Raw genomic sequence first — 19865 nt, forward strand, 5'->3', positions numbered from 1 at the left:
GCAGACGACATTTTCCGGTCTGCAGCGGAAGCGGTCAAAGAAATCGAAAATATGTAAAGTTGGAGATGTCTACAGCATCTAAACTTGCTTTAGGTGCCTCGGTGGCATTTTCTATTTCAATAATTACTTATGTTCATTACAAGCAAAGGGTGGATCGGGAGGTGAGAGCCTTTGAAAATAGACATTTGCTTCCAGCATCATTTAGGGCTCAGTTTTCAACAGGTCTAAAAGTTGAACGTCCATGCTTTATTCTTTGTATCTGACATTCGTCTGTCAAGCAGGTAAACGTCAGAATCGAAAAACAAAGGAAGGACCTTCTATTGCAGCTAGCGCGGTTATTGTGCCAGCGCAGCGCAATGATCCAGGAGCCCCTAATCAGGATGCGATTGCGCTGAGGTTAAGTCCAGCTCAAGCTGCATAGCTTTCTCTCCGGTTGTACATGGGAAGCTCCGGTCTGTTAGCAACCTGTGGATGGTCGCGGGGATGGCTTGGCCCGGTTTTCTCCCACCATAATGCTGGGCGAAGTCGTATAAATGAAATATGGTTGAGTATGTTGTAAAACTCCAATCAAATAAGAAAATAAATAAATAAACCAATCAAAGATGTTGGTTCAATCCCAGCCTTGGACCAGAGATTCGTCTCTATTATTTTTGAGTCCTCAGTGATAATAAGCTTATGACAGTGCTTGTTGGAAGTATTGAGTAATATTACTGAAGTTCATTGGAGATCAGATACCGTGACCTGTATGGCATATGACTTATGATATTATTTATGATGGAATGATTTACATGTTGAGCTCAAACTGGGAGTAAACTTTGGTAAATCACATGTTGTAAAGTATGGTGTGCTAGTTACTTGGTTACTTGGCTAACTTCAAGCATGGAAGTATTTTCAATTCCTGTATCACTACTGATAAGTTTTATGTAACACACAAGGAGTGTAACTCTGAAAAATGAAGATTTCACTGAGACAGTATTTTACCATTTTATTTTCCCATCATCAGGAGAATGTAGTACGGGTAGTATTATTATGATCATGATGAATGTATACGGGTAGTAGTATTATGATCATATTAAATTCCTTTTGTTGTGTTCCCAGAAATTACATGAAGGAGTTGTAAGAGACTTGGAAAGGCAACAGAAGAGTAAAATTCAGAACTTGAAAATGCTGCAGGACCAGATTGAATTAACTAAAGTGTTAAAAGCCCAGAGAGATGCTGATATGGAGGAAAAGATGAAAAAGGCAAACCAGTAAGGAAATATGTTCAACTAGAAGACAAGTACATATTTTTAGTATTTTTCACCCAACATATAATGCAGGGGCATTGCGATCGGGTTGTCTGTCTTTCTATATGCCTGTCTATCCATATGCCTGTTTATCCACATACCCATCTATCAGTCTGTGTGTAATCATTACCTTGTGAATGCATCTTCTACAGTTTTTATTGGATTTTCATGAAACTTTGTAGATTTGACATAGCTGATATTAGGATGTTTGTGAGGTATTTGGATTTCGCTGCATCAGTTATTTTCACAGTTATTGCCCTTTAAACATAGTATCAGGACTTGTAGATATTGACTTCTTGTCGATGTTTCCTGTCCTATAGTTATGATTGGAATTTCATGAAACTGTGTGGGCATAATGCAGACCATGTGAGGATGTTCATGTGGTATTTGGGTTGCGCTGTGTCATTTATTTCCAGAGTTATTGCCCTTTAAACATGACACGTAGTGATTGCTTCTTATCAATGCTTCTCATTCTACAGTTAAAATAGGGAACTTATTTATTTCTGGCCTATTTTAAGATGGTACAAAGCTGTGAACTCTTTCCTGTATTACGTCACAATAATCAGTGTACCTGTGGTTATAAAACATATACGAAGTAAACACACACTGCAATGTCACAGAAGAAAAAAGATGTGTTCTACTGTCATTTGGATTCGAATCCTCGAAAACCATTGGATTTTCATGAAATTTTGTGCGCATTACAGAGACCATGTAAGAGTATGCAGGTGCTGTTTGCGTTGCGCCACATCAATTATTTCCTGAGTTATTGCCCTTTAAACATAGAATCATGACTTGTAGCTAGCACGTCCTTGTCAGTGCATCTTCTACTTCAGTTATGATTGGATTTTTACGAAACTTTGTTGGTATGACAGAGAACTGGGGAGAATAAGCAGTTGCTAGCACCACATCAAGCCAGGGTAGTTGGCATTTAAATATAGAATGGATAGTGTAGATAGTGAATATTGAGTTGTATACTGCTCCGTCAATGCTGATATGTACATGTTCAGTTTCCACTTCGTGATATTGCTGTCTGGTTTATACATCTTAACCCAGGGGCTCATAGAAGTCGTCTGGACGAGCCGACGTTCAGTCCGTCGATTGAATAAAAAACTCAATAACTGGTTATATTTATTCAATTTAAGGTTGTTGTTTTGAAAAAAATATTCAAAATTTCACATAAACTCAATTTGAATAAATCCAAAGTACCGCGAAGCAATTTGTTCACGTTACGAGTTATCTCCATTTTATGGAAATCTTCCAAGACCCTCTGTGTTGATTAGATTTAAACATGGAGGTATATATAGAAGGAGGAACAACTCAAGCTCTTCAGAGTGTTCAATGTTCAATACCGACACAGCAGGACTTGGGCTTTGCTTTAATAGGGGATTAGCCTGTCTGCCTTGTGGCACGTCTTCGGGCATGCGCGTTATCGAGACTAAAGTAGCTCTTTACACCTGGGGTAAAATGTACTCAAAGTGCACCCAGTCGTGCGTCGCTTGTTCACAACAGAGCCCCCCTGTTCAGGCGGTGAATAATGAATACAGATCAACGGAATGGATGTCAAATCACTCTGTCAATTTCCTTGGGAATATCGTGTTTAAAAGTAAAAATTGTCATAAACAAAAACATGCTATAGGTAGTTCATCTATTCAATTGGTTTGCCTGATTTAAAACTTTAAACGGCTGAATTACACTTGAAAGATGGTTAACCGATGCCAGCTTTGACATGTGACTGCATGTGAATATGTGACTGCTATCAGAGTGACTGCATGTGAATGCAGGTTGTCTGACTGGTTTCTCCCCTTGACGTTACGTGGCACTAATATCTTCAGCTACTTTCAAGGCAAGCATGCAGTTTGCCTCCAGGTTTCATTTTCGGGAGTCTAAAGTTTGATAAATGGCTTACAGCAGCGAAATTAAAACTTTCTTTCTCAGATATGAACAGATACTGGCGACATCGATTTGCTATAAAAAAGGGTGTTTTTTACTCAAAGACTGGACATGGAGAAATATCCTAGACAGGACTTCAGCCATTTAGGCCGTTGAGATTCAGCTGTATTCGTAGTGGAACGAGTGATAACTCTTGATACACAAAATAGCAGTGTATTTTATCTCTCTGTATGTGTAGCCTCTCTATTTAAAGGTCATTATAGTTAATACTCCATGAGGTAACTATTTGTGGGTCTCTTATTTTTCTCATAGTAACGTACACAAATATTCAATTTAGCATGTCAAACGGTTGGTCGAAAAAAAAAAAAAACTCATTTTGAGTGGAAAGAAAAACTCAATTTGAGTGGAAAGAAAAACTGAATTTTGCATAGAAAGAGGTGGCCGGTATATGGGAAAATGACTTTTGTTAACAATGTGTGCTAAGCTTTCTTAGAATTGTGGACATGCCTCAGTTATCATGCTCCCATATACATGTATAGCGCATTTATATATTCAGTGGGTGGTTTGTGTAATATCACACCTTCTGCCATCTTCTAAATCTGACCCTAATGCATTGTGCATGCGTGTGATGATGCCATTATGCAGTCGATCTTTTAAGTGTAGCCCCAGGGAGAGTCAGCCTGTTATGATGGCTCTTGTAACTGGTAGAGATCTGTACACATCAAAGTGATGCAGTTTGAGCCATATTCTATTTTCTGGGATCATCTGAAATTAGCATATGGTCGAAAGAATATAATATGTTTCTACTGCTTAAAATAGATTCTATTGGACATTCTATAAGCTGTTGTATCCGGTGTATAGAATCCTCAAATTGTTTTCAGTACCTGATGAGGTGAAGTTAAAAATAATGTTCAAATAAAGGGGAATTCACATGTATTCTTAACCCTGCTATTGGGCTGATGTGTACCTCAAAATACTAAAAGTGGTAAGTAAAAGTAGGGCAACACCAATTTAAATTGTTACTTAAGGGGCAGAATAAATATTATGATTATTCAATGTCAGTGAAGGGTATAAAAGCAAAAGTAAAATTTGAAAATCATCTATTTTGTGGAAAATATGGGCTATCCCTGCACTTTTTCCCAAGTGAAGACATATTTACATAATCAGAATACCTTAAAGAACACAGGAAATTTTAAAAAATCTTCAAGATAGGACAAAATGAAAGGTGGATTTTCAGTTTTACATTTATTTATTTTTTTTGATTTTTCAGTGTGGGCTCACCCGGAAAACACAAAATGAATTTGGTGTCACCTAAAGTGAGAAAGAAATCTGATCTTGACAATAATAATATCTGACAGAAACAATTGTCCACCACTTTATCTACATTGTACTGTTTTCATGCTTTTGCAGATTAGAATCCAGGTGACATTTGATGATGCAGGAAAAGGTTGACAGCAGAGTTGAGACTAGTAATAGAGCTGGTATCCAAATATGTGTACATAGATTTTACTTACACTGATCTACATCTAAAACTGCATTTTACATGTAATTTTGTCCAGCTGGATTTATATAACACTTCTGATAATGTTCTTGTTGTCTAAGTGATTATGCCTGATTTAAATGCTTCCTTTCTGCTGATATCATGTCATTATACAGTCCAATCCATGTATGAAGACATTATCATGTTAATTTTGATCATCCTTCAAAAGTCCATATGTACCACTGCTGGGACTTTTTTATCAACAGTACAGATAGTGCAAATTTATTGTAAAACAAGATTCATAGGTACAGGATACTACAAAAGGTAAAGCGTTAAAACAAGCACTGTACATTTATCCTATGGCGCTTCCAGCTGCATTTTGGACACTTTGTCTATGAAAAGGAAAAATGTGAATAAAATATTAAAAACTGTTTGTTGTGATAATGCATTATCTTTTATATAAATCAACTATCTTTTGATTTTTTTGAGTTTTTGCTTTTCATCTTCATGACACTAAAGGAAGGCAGAGACAAATGAGACTTGTAATCATGGTTGCACTACTGCAGCATCAAGCCATCTGGATTTTAAAGTTATCATTTTATTTATGTACGGATGTCACCTGGGCTTCTCGTTAGTATGTACATGTAACTTGTACACATGTTTGAGTTCTCACCGAAGAATTCTGGCATTCTGCTGTTACCAGTGTGACCTAGTGCGTGTTACATGATTTTGTCTGCACAGCTTCAATTCCTGTGATGGCTGGATGTGATGTGATGTGATAAGTGTTTAGTGTTTATTCGTTTAGTCTTGTACGGATCCATCATATTGTGTATCAGGCATTGCCAAACTTCTATCATACATGTACATAATCAACTTTTCAACACTTTGTGGGGCAAATGCTCGAGGAACCTGTGTGATACATGGATATCATTAACTATTGTCCATTATTACCAGACATTTTATTTGATTGGTGTTTTATGCTGTACTCAGGAATACCTCCACCAGATATCAACATCAACATTTGTTTGATTAATGCCTAATGAAAAGATTATTCCACTGATATGACAGCCATTAATTTTATGGGTGAAACATGTCAAATGGGATCATCATATTTTACTAAGTAGAGGCCTGTATATATATTTGATGAACTTATTAGGTTTAAAACCACATTAAGTAATCAAATCACCTAAAGCAATTCAGGCTTATGAAGTATATTGTTGGTCCTTTCCTTTACTTTGACGTGTGTTACGTTTTGGAGCGTTATTACTCATGTATTGCAAGACAGCAAAGGCCAGTTCAGCGTGGACCCTCAGTTTCCACTGTGCATGAAAAAAAATACCCCTTCTGGCAAGGGAACAATATTCCTCCATATGATCAGATTGGTGTAGGCCATCAGTCTCACGTTGATCATTCTTGATCTAAAAACGGCCATTGATGGCCATCATTTTAATGCATATGGCTTTGCTATTGTTTTGATGAGATATAAGCCATAGCATTTCACACAGGCGAGAAAGATAGCAGTTTATGGAAAAAAAATTGGGGTCTTTGTCCTGAACCATGAAATATGAGTGTACAAGTTGTGAAAATGACATGCTCAAACTTTTCTTCATAAATGATACATTCTGGTCTGGGGCAGAGTTCAGAATATTCCCCATCAAGGTGCCATCTTGCTCTCCCTATCTGGACGGAATAATAATGTAGCTAATCATTAATCACGTGCCCTGGCTGGTCGCGCTGTCTACAAGGGAAGCCGAGGCTATTCACTGGAATGTTTGTGTTCAAATCCAGCCCAAGCTGGCTCTTCATTGGCTTTGCTTGGTTTCCTCCAGCCATAAATATTAGGATATTATGTTGTGTAAGACGGCTGTTTTTTGAGTACCTCAGTCAAAGAAATCAATATTGAATAGTGTATACATGCAGTCCTAGACGATCAAATCTGTATTTTAAGAGAAACTGACGTTGCATCATTTACAGCTTAATGCCTTCATACATGGAGAAAGAAGTACATGTTGTATCTATGCTAAGAGGGAAGTAATGGTCATGAAAATTACTCAGCAGTTCTTTTGCCCAGTGAAAATTTTGCCCAACAAAACATTGGGTAAAATGACTGTTTAGTTATTTTCACCACCACTGTATGCCTGTGTGAACATATATTATTAACCTGTACTTCTTACCCTGGCTAAAGGCATTAGGCTAATTGGTTTAGAATTCAAATTCAAGTTGAACTGATTTACTTATGTGTAATGTAATGTATGTACATGTACCTGGCTGACTGCCATTCATTTACAATTTACCATTATGTTGCCAATCCATGGACCATTTTGCCTTCTGTCTTCAACTCCAACCCAGTGCAACAATATCATACAGCTGTGGATAGATACACTGGTACCAGTAAATATCGGGTGTGAGATGAACACAGCTGGTACAGACTGGTGTGTAGGAAACCTCATTTTATGTGCTCGGACAGCATTGTTAAGAGAAAGCCCTGGTTTATGCATACAGGGAATTTTGCCATCTTGTAAGTTATGTAGAGGAGTATGGTTCTTTCAATCCATCAGTATATCATGGGACACTTTATTCACAGACACAACTGTGTTGTTTGTTTTATCTTTAGTGCACATCTAAGGGAGCACACATCTGTATTGTGAAAATCATTATGTATTCTAATTTATCGTAGATCTCTAATAATAAATCACCAGCCATGACCATGTGTCTTGAGTGACCCTAATGGGGAAATGATGTTGTGTGTGTTGTGAACATCTACCATTAGATGGTAGACCAATCTAACTTCCTGAGGGACTCGATCTGCAATATTCATGAATAAGTTCATGTACAAGTTATTTTGTGGACCTGTCTGCTTTGTGTAATGCCTGATCAGTTTGGCGCTTATAGCTAATATACCTGTGCATTACAATAGACTAATCATGCCTTGTCTGCTGCCAGCAGTCAGAAAGTCACCCACTTTCCTGGGTGAAAATCTTGGTACCTGCTTGGTTTGGTGCTTTGGACAAAGCACTGGGTTTACTGTGTCTTTGGCATGGTGTTTTGGTGAGATATAAATCAAAAATAAAAAAGAAAAGAAAAAAAACCCAGAAGAGCAGAGACCATAATGAAAATGATGAAAGTAAGTATGTTGAAAGGCCAACTATTCCCATGACTGATTTCAGAAAAATTAGAAATGTCTACAGTGGCAAGCATAACATCTTTGTTTCTTTTCTTACTTAAGGTTTAATGTCACTTATGGCAGTCTTTGTAATACAGTCATTTCACAACAGTGTCTCCTGGTCACAGGTTATTCCCAGTATCAACATTTGCTGCGATAGCACACTAGCCACTCTGGCAGTGGCCTCGCTTTACGCTGAAACACTCCGACTTGGCATAATACAAATACCTTGGAAACTTATTCAAACAAAACAAACATAAAAACCCAGGAATAAATAATTGCCAGATTTAGACTGAAGGCATCACTCGACCTTATACCAAGCACAGTGTATCATTTATTCATCTGTATCATTTCATCTGTATCATTTCATCATTGGTAGAAGACTAAGTGATCTTCAACAAACATTAAGATTACAAAAAGGGTTCCACAGACTTCACAAAGACAGAGAGTGGGGGAATCTACAAATCCCCTGCACAAACGTCTCGTGTCCTAGTGATTCTGAGGTAGGTGGAACCACCTTAACCATTCTGTCATGGCTCGCTCCTAAACATGTGAGATATAGCACACATTCAATTGCAACACCAAGACAATCCCTGTATTTTGAAACTGGACTAAGTTCGGTTTTATTCTATACATATCAACAAAATAGACTCAGCTGGTTCTCATTCTACATGGTTGGTCCAAAGCCATATACATGTAAGCATTATATTTTAGCTTATCATAAAATCAAGAGCCATCAGAAAACAAAAAGTGAGATGTGTCTGTCAAAATGTCATTTTCAAGAGAGAATTGTTGCAGAGTGGCCCTGTCAAATTGTAAACGTACTCATATATCTTCAGTTTCACTGACTCTCAAGTGACAAAAAGACACACTGACTTCGGTTATCCAACTGATTTAATTCACACTCCTAGTAATGTCAAGACTCCAAGATACAGGTAACAGTTTAGACCTCTGTTCCTGAGAATGTAAAAAAGGTCAACACATAAGTAGCTGGGAAATCTCTCAACTTTTTCAGTCTGTATTCTGTATGACTGTCAATGATTTCTGCACAACATCTTGCACGGTAACTGCAGCCAGCAGCTGTAAAGCAGTTTCTTGGTACCCATTCACTTGTAAGAGTTTTACAATTACCATCCAATCCGCTTTAGTGGTTTGATTGTCAGCCATCACAGCATCCACCAGGCTCTTTGAACTGCCATCTACAAAATACAACCATTTATCTACTGAAGATTGAACATACAACTGAATTTTACTATAGGATACATACAGGTAAATCAGCTGAAGAATTATGAAGCATGTTTCTTAGTTCTTTATTTAGATGTATTATTTATGTAGCAGGCCCTTAGTCAGCTTTCAGAGAATGTGGTGGCTAACAGAACAAATATCCCAGCCTAGGGTTAATTAGGCAAGGGCTAAGGGGCCAAATATGCCTGGAGGTCTGAATTTTGGAGATGTTTTAGATGGTTGGACTCACAAAAGTATATGCATGTGGAGAAAGCCGAATATTTCAATCAAGAAATCCCCCTAACATTATAATACACCATGACTACTTCTACTTAGTTGTTTACCAGTAGGACCTGTTTTTACTGTGGTACTTATTAACATAGCTGTCATGCAAGAAGCTCATTCATTTAAACGAGTAGTACCGTATGTAAATTGGCTGCTAGTGACTCACCAAAATACTATGATTTCATCATTAAACTCAAGACAGCTTGTCAAATTAAGTGTTGAATAGCTCACCTGCAGAGTTTGTGTGTAAATCCATCAAGAGTTGCAGGCCTTTGGTTTCCTCGTAGCTAGTGTCCAGTAGCACCCTGATGACAGTGCCCAGTGGCAGGAGTTGCCTCCCTGGAGCAACTAGAGTCTGAGCCAGCTGCTGTGAGGGGCACGCCTGCAGTAGTCTCATGTAATCCATGGGTGTGAAACATGCCTGTTTGCTGGCGTACTCCAGTGCCGCTTGCACGCGGGACTGCTTCAGCATGCAGATTACCACGTCCATGTGCTCCCCTAATGAAGTGTAGATATTCTGTGCCAGAGCCTGACAGGAACATCTGCACACTGTTCTACACTTACAGTAATTCTGAATCATATTTGCCATTTCCATGGAAACCGTTAATCTGTGGATGACAATGGAGAATTGATTGGTTGTAGCAGGCTAGAGAAAGGCTGTGTGACATTGCCAGACAATGGATAGATGACCTCATTTGATCACTGGTCATCCGGGGAAAGATAAAATATTGATTGATAAAGGCCATAAGTACTATTTCACATCAACTACTAACAAAGTGAGCAGGCAGGAGAGATTCCAATAGCGATATCCTTGATTATATTGATCCTCACACTGAATGATGTAATTTTGAAGCTAAGAACAGCTAAGTTTTGCAGGAGCACAAATATATTTTACACAGAATGGGCCAAAAAACCCCCCCAAAAAACAAAAACATACATGTGTGTGTTAATATTTAAAGGAAATGAAAGAAAAAACTTATCACCACATCAATTATGAATTTTAAAACTAGATAAAGAAGATACATGTTTTTCATGTACACTTAAAAAAATGATAAGAAATGTATATTTTTGGACCTAAGATGTCCTTCTCTAACACTGTCGAACCCGTAGAAAAATATCTGAAAAACACTGAACTTTCATTGAGTCTAACATAAGTTACTTAGGGCGGCGTCCTAGTGAAGCTATTGATGTACTTAAATTTGCTGGGTACAGTGTAGGCACTAGACTGGATGTAATGCACAAATTGAGTCTAAATACACCAGATAACAATAAATCAGCAGTAATGTGTAAAATCACTTAATGACGAAGCCAAAGTAAACACACTTTCATCGATCACAGAGAAATCCATTTACTGCTACTTGAACTGTTGGCAATAAATTATAGTCAGGGGTAGGATAAATTCAGTGGACATCAAAACGTCAAAAGAAGATTAGCAATAAATGATGTGCATTCACTGACCTGTCCTGAGCGATCCAATGAGAGAGCAGATCAAGCCGGCTCTCTTCCAGAGCACAGCGTACACACTCAGTGGACAAACTCTCGTTTGGTTTCACACCAATCGCTGGCACAGAGGACATTAGCGAATCACAAAATGATAAGAGGGGACTTCTGCTTCCAAACCGACCTCTAGCCTCTGAAATACAACAAATATTTTGGTAATTCCAAATCTTTTATTTTTTTGTAGTGGGGACGTATCATATGCCCGGTATCAGGATCTTGACATCATCTTATTGACGTCAAATGTTGCCTTTGCCAGCTCATCATAATGATGTCATACTAAAGACAGTATGACATTACAATAGAAACAGATCCACTATAACAGTGTAGATGTTGTGCTACAATCTATTTTTGACATAACAATGGCTCAAGGCCCTGCTTCAGGCTTGCATTACCTCGTGGGATTAAAAAATATGCCACCTCCCCATTTATAATCAACTGGTACTTGATGCTGTACATTTCACACTTGAAATAAGACACAGTGGAGTTAGTGGGAGAATCCATGGACAACAACCAAATTTTCAATAACAGCTACTTGTAGTTAAACCAGTATAAATTCAATAATGTAGTTTGTTGAACAGAGATTTTTTGTTATATTCCTTACATACAGTGCAAAAAGATTTAAATAAGAATTATGGCCATTTAATGATTGGTGTTGACAGTCATTTCAAGTTCCCTGCCCATAGCCCAATTGTGAAATCATTTGGTCCTCCTACTTGTTTTGGTTTTTAACTATGTAATTTAAAACAACCACACAAAGGTCAAGTATTTATTTTTCATCATACACATAATTTATTCAATAAATAATTTACATGTAATTAATTGAATTGCCTGAAAGATCAGGAAATAAAAGTCATGGATAACTGCATAGTATTTATGTATATACTCATCTTTCTTGAAGTGCTCTGATTATAAAAACCTCCAGTGTTGTAAAGTGACGAAATCATGGCATGATGTTGTAAACTCTTGTACTGCATTATTATCTTGATTTACTTACATGCTATATACATACATGTAGTTCACGTTGAGTTAACCCATATTCCAGAACATTTCACTACTACACAGAGGATATTGCACTTAGAAGGTTGAATATCATAAATATTTTTCAACTGAGTGGTGAAAATGATAACCCACGAGATGCAAAGCCACCTTTCACAAGAAAAAATGTTTACGATATTCAATCTTCGCTGTGCAATATTCTATTTATTATTTATATTTTGACAATATCATGATTTTGTGTATTTGAACAAGTTTTAGCAATGTTTTTGGCTGTAGACCTTCACAGATATGTGTACATAGCGTGACATAGCACATGATGTCTTGTATAACATTGTGTCTTGCTGCATGACATAAAAAATGTTGAAGTTGAAGTTTTATTATGACGCCATTCTGCTAAACTCGGATTGGAGCGTCATAAAGATAACAACAAAAGTGACATCTTCTAAGTCTAGACAGTCACTTTGATCAGTGAAGGAAATCCTGACATTTCACCTTTACATAAATAATACAATCGTATTCCGATTTTATGTGTGAAAAAACAAAAGGGAAGGCACAATCAAAGATTGTGAGTATCAACACTCCTCCAACCCAGTTGTTGAATACCACACAGCATCTTAAGTTTAAAATGTGTGACAGACCGAAAGATATGTGCCAGACACAAGGGTTATCGGTCAAATCAATAAATAAATCATATACTCAAAAAAAAAAAAAAAAATGCAAAACTCCACGGATTGGGCTGTTTTTCAAATTTGACCTAAGGTCTCGCATACAGAATGTGTCCTGTGAATTTTATGATTCTCCTCAAATCGGTTTTCAAGACACAACACGTACCTGTAGGACCAAATCAGAGAAAACCTCAGCCAAATCCAATGAGCAAGGAAACCAATGAATATGCAAATCTTATGCACAGCTCCATTTGGTTTTTCAACCCTAATCTGAGGTTACACAAAAGGAGACTGTACAAAGTCTTACAAAATGTAATTTTTAGAATTGGACATTCCTTAAAACCTGGATAGAAACATTGGATAGAAACCAACAACCAAAAAGATACTATCTAATAAGGATGTATGCGGGAGATCAGGCTAGTTTTTGAATATGACTTGACGACGTACATATAATATTTACATATTTCATGTAATCTCTGCTTTCGTGATTTTCCTCTGAGTAATTTCAGGAAACATGTATAAGCAAGTATGTATGACGGACCAATGGAAAAAGTGATAACGACCTCTGTATTTTGATAGGTACCTGTCAATCCTCTTGGTGTCAAACCTTAGCCAAACCTTCAAGAAATTTTTCTACACTAGAACATGAATTAATAATTCAGTGAACCCATAAAACTGGGGAATCAGCAAGAAGGAAAAAAAAAAATATATGCATCTGTAAAGGTGATTATTAGGGCTAATCATTTACTTTTAATGTCCAGGCTTGACTTTTCAATATCACAGAAAATGCCACAAAAATATCCATCTTTCTCTCACCTTTGAATTTTAGTAGGGTGGCTGGAGTGCGCAGTATGCCTTTAGGACTATTTGCTGCGTGTACAGCTGCTTCCTCGTATTTCCCGTCCTCAAAAAGTTCATTAAATTTCTCAATGTAATCCAGCATCATCTCCGCCTCTTTCTCTCTGCTGGGGTCATCTTCGTCAAAGGTGGATGTGTTAGTGGGTGACCCCTCTCTACCCTCTCCAGTACTCTCTCCCCCCTGGGTCAGCTGCTCAGCTGTAAATACAGTAATACACATGTATCAATTACAGACAAACAGGATGGTCCATAAGAACATACATATAATTCTATACTATGCCGACTCACTGAAAAACCAGCTGATCAATACTTACATTTCCCTAATGTATACATTTCTTCAAATGCTTTATTTGCCATAAAAAGTTTCACCCCCCCCCCCCCCAAAAAAAAAAAAAAAAAACATTTTTACACCCAAATGGTGCTAAAATTTAAATTAAACCAAAGATATAAACATCCCCCAAGATTGTACTACACTGATGTGAAACAGCTGGAGATACCCATACATCTCCACCACAAAGTACCAAAACACCACCTTGTAAAAAAGAAAAATCCTACAGACATGAACTATATAACAAAACTTACAATACAAAGAACTCTCTAGGGTGATAAAAAAAAATGGCAGCAGGCAGATTTGAACCCACAATCCTATCCAGTATCCAGTTACAGGCAACAGGCCAACACAAAATAACCTAATTCCATTGGTATGTAAAAAAAAAAAAAAAAAAAAAAAAAAGTAAGTAATTGCCATAGTGCACTTGGTCCAGAAATACAGAGGCCCTTTCAATTTAGACAGCTGCACTTAGTTGAGGTTGGTTGCCTTGATTTAGACTTAAGATTGGATAGAGCCAGGCTATGCACATGTGTAGCTTCTAAATTACTTACACTTCTTGCTTCCTGTAGACTACAAACCGAAGCACAGGAAATGAACAGTCACAGCAGTTTACAGCTGTGAAATGACAGTAGTTAGGTATCAGGTACCTCATCTTCATTTGTCTATCTCCAGAGCCGCGTAGAACATCAAGACAAACATACACAAATTGGGCAGTGTAGCCGTATCAATGTAAGGCCGGCTGGAGGTGCCTGGGTCAGACCTGATCACTCCACCATCACATCTTGCCAGCAGCCTATTAGAGAGTATTGATGTTTCCAGCCCAGCCTGTATAACTCCGACTGTGACTACAGCAGCCCATTGTAACACTAAACTCCAGATAGTCAATATTTACTCCTGAAAATCTATTATTCCGTTTATCTTTGTATTGATATCCGGCAGTGATGTTCTTACGACTGCCCTACATATGCCTCCGTTGTATAAGCTTGGAACAAGCTGGATATGGTTAGCGTTATACAACATGACCTGATAACATCTTCTACTTTTCCTGTAGCATTGATTCTTTCTGGCTTCTATCATTTAAAAAGCGCTAAGACAGTTGCATCAGATTTCACTGTGCAGAATGAAGCATTTCCAGCTTTATTATGTGATTTTAGATGCTCATAAAAAGACATAAAAGACATTGATCTACGAACAACAACAAGATAAAGATGAACAATTATTTATACAAGAATGTATATGTAAGTGCCCCTTGGGAAGTGGTCTTAGAATAAGGTGTGCATAGAAATATTTGTGTTCCTCACACAGCGTTACCACAATAAGTAGATAATTTACTATTAAAAGGAAATTAATATACAGATTTTTTACCATTACCAGCATAAAAATATTGTCAGATGACTTTATGTACAATCTGACAGGTGTTAGAAAAAATTGAAGAGAAAACAGAAAACAACAAGGCATTCAGAGAATAGCTCGTCTGAGCAGTTTGTAAAACTGCATAATGTTCAAGTCACATGATGCACTCAAATATTGACATCTAAACGAAAAAAAAAAGTGGACTGATTGACACTGTCATACACAGATATTATTCTTGAATTACATAGTGCTAAGATCTTGCCATGAAATCAACAAGAAAGACCAAAATTATTATACTGTGAAAACTATCATTGTTTACTGTACGCGTAAGAATTGCAGAGCAGTGACTTCATATGTTATGTCATTGTGGTGGTAAAAGACACTGTGGCAGTTAGTGCACAACTTTACCATACAGATCTTTGCTATGTAAATCGCAAATTGCATTTGGCAACCCATGTAGCATGGGAGGCAACTGCAACCCTGTGAACAGCTGAGCAAAATGTTGAACTATGAGGTAAAAGTCTTTGATATGTAAATCTCTACCCATGATTGGCTATATCTGTGTACTATGGGTGGCCACTGCAACCCTGTAATTGGCCAAAAACATTAACAAAACTGAACATCAACATCCCCACCGACAGCATCTTATCCCCTTCTCACAACACCTTTCCTTACTTTGTAAGGCTAGCTAAAAAATGAATAAATAACAATATCACACTTCCTAAACCCAGGTCATGACAATCTTGACAATCTTACATGTCAGTATTATATCAGGTGGGCATAAAAAAATGGGCCATACTTTGACACCCAATATCTCCGAAAACCTCTTACATCAGCTTCAAAAAATTTACACATTTAAAAGGCATTATGTCCTAAATATACAGACCACATTTCAATTTCATCCTTTAAGATTTCTGTTCATGGGACCAAAATCAAAATAGAGTCAAAAACCCATGTGCCGGACATTTCAAAATGATGTTCTACCTTGTTTTACTTGAAAAGGTGATCAACTGGTCCTCCATCTTCTCTGTAGATGGCGCGCAAACGTTTCTTCCATGAACTGATTGAGTCCCGAATCTCCTTAAGAGTAATTTTTTTCCAGCAGTCCTTGATGCATGTCACACAGGTGCAGCGCACGCTCCACTCATTACATCTTACAGGTGATGCAATGTGGGTCACCGGATTGTGCGTTTTTGAGGCTATGTTTTCATTATGACCCTGTGTACAGACTACTCTTGCTATGACATTGAAAATTGGTCAGTATATTAACAAAATCATGCCATTTGAATGTCTAAAGTTTGAAAGGGTTTGAACCACGGGTAATGGAGCAATTCAGCATCAAAGCACGGCCCATTTTTTTATGCCCATCATATATGTGTTAAGGAAGGTGTACAGTCCTTGATAGTGCTCAGAGCAAAAAGAATATATTATTACTAATAATAATAATAAAAAAGAAAAATAAGGATTACTGAAGAACATTTGTACACATGGGAACTGTTCAACATGCCCTGATGTATGTAAGAGATTATGGAGAATGGCTTCTCGATGACAATTTCTGAACCCAAGCCATCTACAAATGGTCTGGGGGCTTTTCCGGATTATACACCATAAGTGTGAAGTTGCTGGCAGTCATGTCAAAATGTCTTTTAATGCTACTTATCAACATAAAAGACTGTTAAAAGAAAAGAAAATGTCATGTTTTTTGCTCATTAGTAATGTTTATTAAATTTAATGATGGTCTACCTGCCACAAAATGGAAATTTATTGTCAAATCCAGGCAACAAATCACTGTGCTAATTGTGGGTAAATCATCAGCAATTTTTATAACTCACAATGAAACTGTCCGTCAAAAGCAATCAAAGTTGGTATTCACGGAGGTGGGGCACTGTCACAAGTGTGTGCATGCTAGAGGGGCGTGTCCTGACAATATGTTAACTGTTGAATCTAAATGCAATAGGTTTGGCTCTTAACCAGGACACTTAACAATTTTGCCCATGATTGTCTCTTGTCGGTTTCCCAGCCATCCACCCTGCTTCAAAAGCTGTGCTTTACTTTGCATTGTATTATAATGTGTTGAATTGTTAGCCTCTTATGTGCCAGGACCAAAGTATCCCATTTGTGCTTGTTTTCATATGCCTACTGAACCTATTGCATGTCTCTGGCAGCTCAGGTACCCTAATTCCTCAACAATTTCACTATGAAAGAACAATTTTCAGTGCAATTTATAGACATTTATACTTTGATTTTGGAAAAAACTCTACACTGGTTGGGTTCAGCAGTTTCAGGGCTTCACAAAAAGTATAATTTTATCAGTCTACACCGAACAGTGCCGTCAAAATATGTTTGAATAAACACCCTCTAAACATGCGAAAAGGCTGAAGAATTACAGTACATGTAAATATACCATCTTATCTGAGCTCTTTAGATGCCATATATGTACAAATATACATAAAAGGCTCTGGAATCACCCAGCGATCTTAGAATTAAGTCAAAAATGGTGTTTTCTTTTCTGTTATTTTAGCTGAAATTTGTTCTACAATAACTTAACCAGAATGTATGTTGTTAAGCCATAGTTCGACCTTGTTACTTTAATAAGAAATAACAATTTTAAAGTAATTTGAAATTTTGACTCAAGTTATTAGAGATTGCTTCATGATTTCGGGGGCAGGGCTCTATCAGAGGGCAGTTACCAGCTACCTGCAGCCTGTGACATCAGTAAAATTTTGAGCCAGTAGTCATCTACTGTGGCCAAAGCTCCTATTTTACTACATGTCATTCTCTGCTAGATTACAGTAGCTGGCTACTTTTCTGGGGTAGCCTTTTGCTCATGCCCTGCATATACATGTACAAGTCCATGTGTATGTATGTATATGGACATGTTCACATTTTGCCATGTGTGGTGTAGGATGAGATTTCTGGCATGGTGAAGTGTCGGAGTTAAACAAACGTATACATGTATATATACATAAATGTATGCATTATTAATACCTTTGCTACATGTGGTAAGGTCACCCTCCAGCTACAAATGAGCTGGGAAGAGCATCGTATGCTCTTCCCAGGATTGAGGCATGAATGCTACATATATACAATTGATAGATACATTAATAAACATTACTCAACTGCTTTCCATGGTTAAACTTCTGTGTATTAAAGTTGGACTAAACTTTGACCAATTCAGACTTTGAACCTAAGTACATCACAGTACACGATACACTAGCCACAATGCAGATTAGCTGTAAACTATATGAAAGCTACTCATAGTAATAACTGCAGTTCACCTTGGTATCACATGGTGTGCATAGAAGCATAATGTGTGTACGGAAGCATGTGTGCATGGAAGCACCATGTGTGTATGGAAGCATGTGTGCTTCAAAGCTTAATGTGTGTATGGAAGCATAATGTGTGTATGGAAACATGTGTGTATGGAAGCATAATGCGTACATGGAAGCACAATGTGTACATGGAAGCATCACGTGTGTATGGAAGCATATTGCTACTAAGAAAGCATATTGCTACTAAGAAAGCATATTGCATGTATGGGAGCATAATGTGTAAATGGAAGCATAATGGGTGTATGGATGTATAAGGTCTGCATGGAATTATAATGGGGCCAAGGCCCATATGGCTTGTTTCACAGAACTTCCCATAAATATTAATTTCTGAAAACAAATTATCTAACCTCAAAATTAATAAACTATAAAATATTCTTTCTGACGAGCTAATATTAAGAGAAAATGGGTCCGCGGCAGATGATTTAACTCTTCATTTACATGTATTTTATTGTTGTTTGTTTTTTTTACATTTTTGATGGTGGTTACTTTTTTGTGTGGATAAAACTGGAGTGCCCTAGGTCTAAGAAGATTTATGAAATTGATCCAAGTTACAAATGGAGAGTTGAGAGCCTCAATGTTAGATCAACATATTCTTTGATGGTCGCCTCATTTTTGAAGTGAATGTGATGTCACCATGTATGAACTAAAATCATTGTGAACTACTTCAATAATAGTTACAAATGCTAAATATACAAATATATTACTATTACATCACTGTATTTTATCATACAATAATATTTTACATTACAGTATATCCTACTGTGTACAAATACATATACATGTACTATGCAATAATGTGCAATATAAACTACATACTCTAGTCTTCAATAAATTTGCATGTGAAAGAGTAACTTTTAGTGCAATTTATACATGTTTTTAATTTGATTTTGGAAACAAAACTACATTAGTCGGATTGGCCAATTTCAAGGCTTCACAAAAGTATAATTTTATTAGTACACACAGAATAATGCTTGAATGAACACATGCAAACATGTGAAAAGGTTGAAGAATTACAGTATGTGTTGGCTTAAGTTCCAGGCCAATTAGTGGTACATATATTTATAGGAATAATACTTATGATACAGAATGTATAATCATGCATGTGGTTTGAGTTTGTATACTAAGTCCTGTGAAAGTAAACAATAATATACTGTCCTGTGTGTGCATGTACATGCATATAGACTTGCAAACATGTATATCTAGACGTACAGAGCAAGATTATATGATATGACTATCTTGTGTGATAGTGAATACCTTAGCGGCTTAATACGACATATTCCACATTGATAGTAACTACCAAATCTCACCTTCCATATGTACATCTACATATTTACAACCATTGCTTGATGTAAAATCTTCTGTAAGCAATATATAGCTGCCAGAACCTATTTTCTGTATTCACACAGACACATGCAATCAATATCTAATATCAATGACTTATCAATCTAATGACAGATTAATTACATGTAAGACAGGTCTGTGACAGCCTGAAGTATAGTACA

At 37.1% G+C, this 19865-nt stretch overlaps 2 protein-coding genes across 4 annotated transcripts in view; one reads left to right on the top strand and one right to left on the bottom strand.

The window, feature by feature from the left end:
• LOC135466439 (protein PET117 homolog, mitochondrial-like) overlaps positions 1–19865 on the top strand; it is a 27403-nt gene continuing 7538 nt past the window's right edge. Inside the window, exons 1-3 of one of the 3 annotated variants that reach the window (XM_064743910.1) lie at positions 1–161; positions 1099–1250; positions 4447–5057. In XM_064743910.1, coding sequence (XP_064599980.1) covers positions 66–161; positions 1099–1250; positions 4447–4531 — 333 coding nt within the window. In that variant the 5' untranslated portion in view covers positions 1–65 and the 3' untranslated portion in view covers positions 4532–5057. Of the gene's footprint in view, positions 162–1098; positions 1251–4446; positions 5058–19865 lie in introns of those variants that run through there. The other 2 variants (XM_064743912.1, XM_064743911.1) reach the window with 2 other exon arrangements.
• LOC135466437 (clathrin heavy chain linker domain-containing protein 1-like) overlaps positions 7976–19865 on the bottom strand; it is a 19332-nt gene continuing 7442 nt past the window's right edge. Inside the window, exons 6-9 of the mRNA XM_064743908.1 lie at positions 13306–13545; positions 10787–10961; positions 9560–9936; positions 7976–9018 (exon numbers count right to left, since the gene is read on the bottom strand). Coding sequence (XP_064599978.1) covers positions 8831–9018; positions 9560–9936; positions 10787–10961; positions 13306–13545 — 980 coding nt within the window. The 3' untranslated portion in view covers positions 7976–8830. The remainder of the gene's footprint in view (positions 9019–9559; positions 9937–10786; positions 10962–13305; positions 13546–19865) is intronic.

This window comes from Liolophura sinensis, chromosome 6 (assembly GCF_032854445.1).
Source record: "Liolophura sinensis isolate JHLJ2023 chromosome 6, CUHK_Ljap_v2, whole genome shotgun sequence".
Taxonomy (NCBI): Eukaryota; Metazoa; Mollusca; class Polyplacophora; order Chitonida; family Chitonidae; genus Liolophura; species Liolophura sinensis.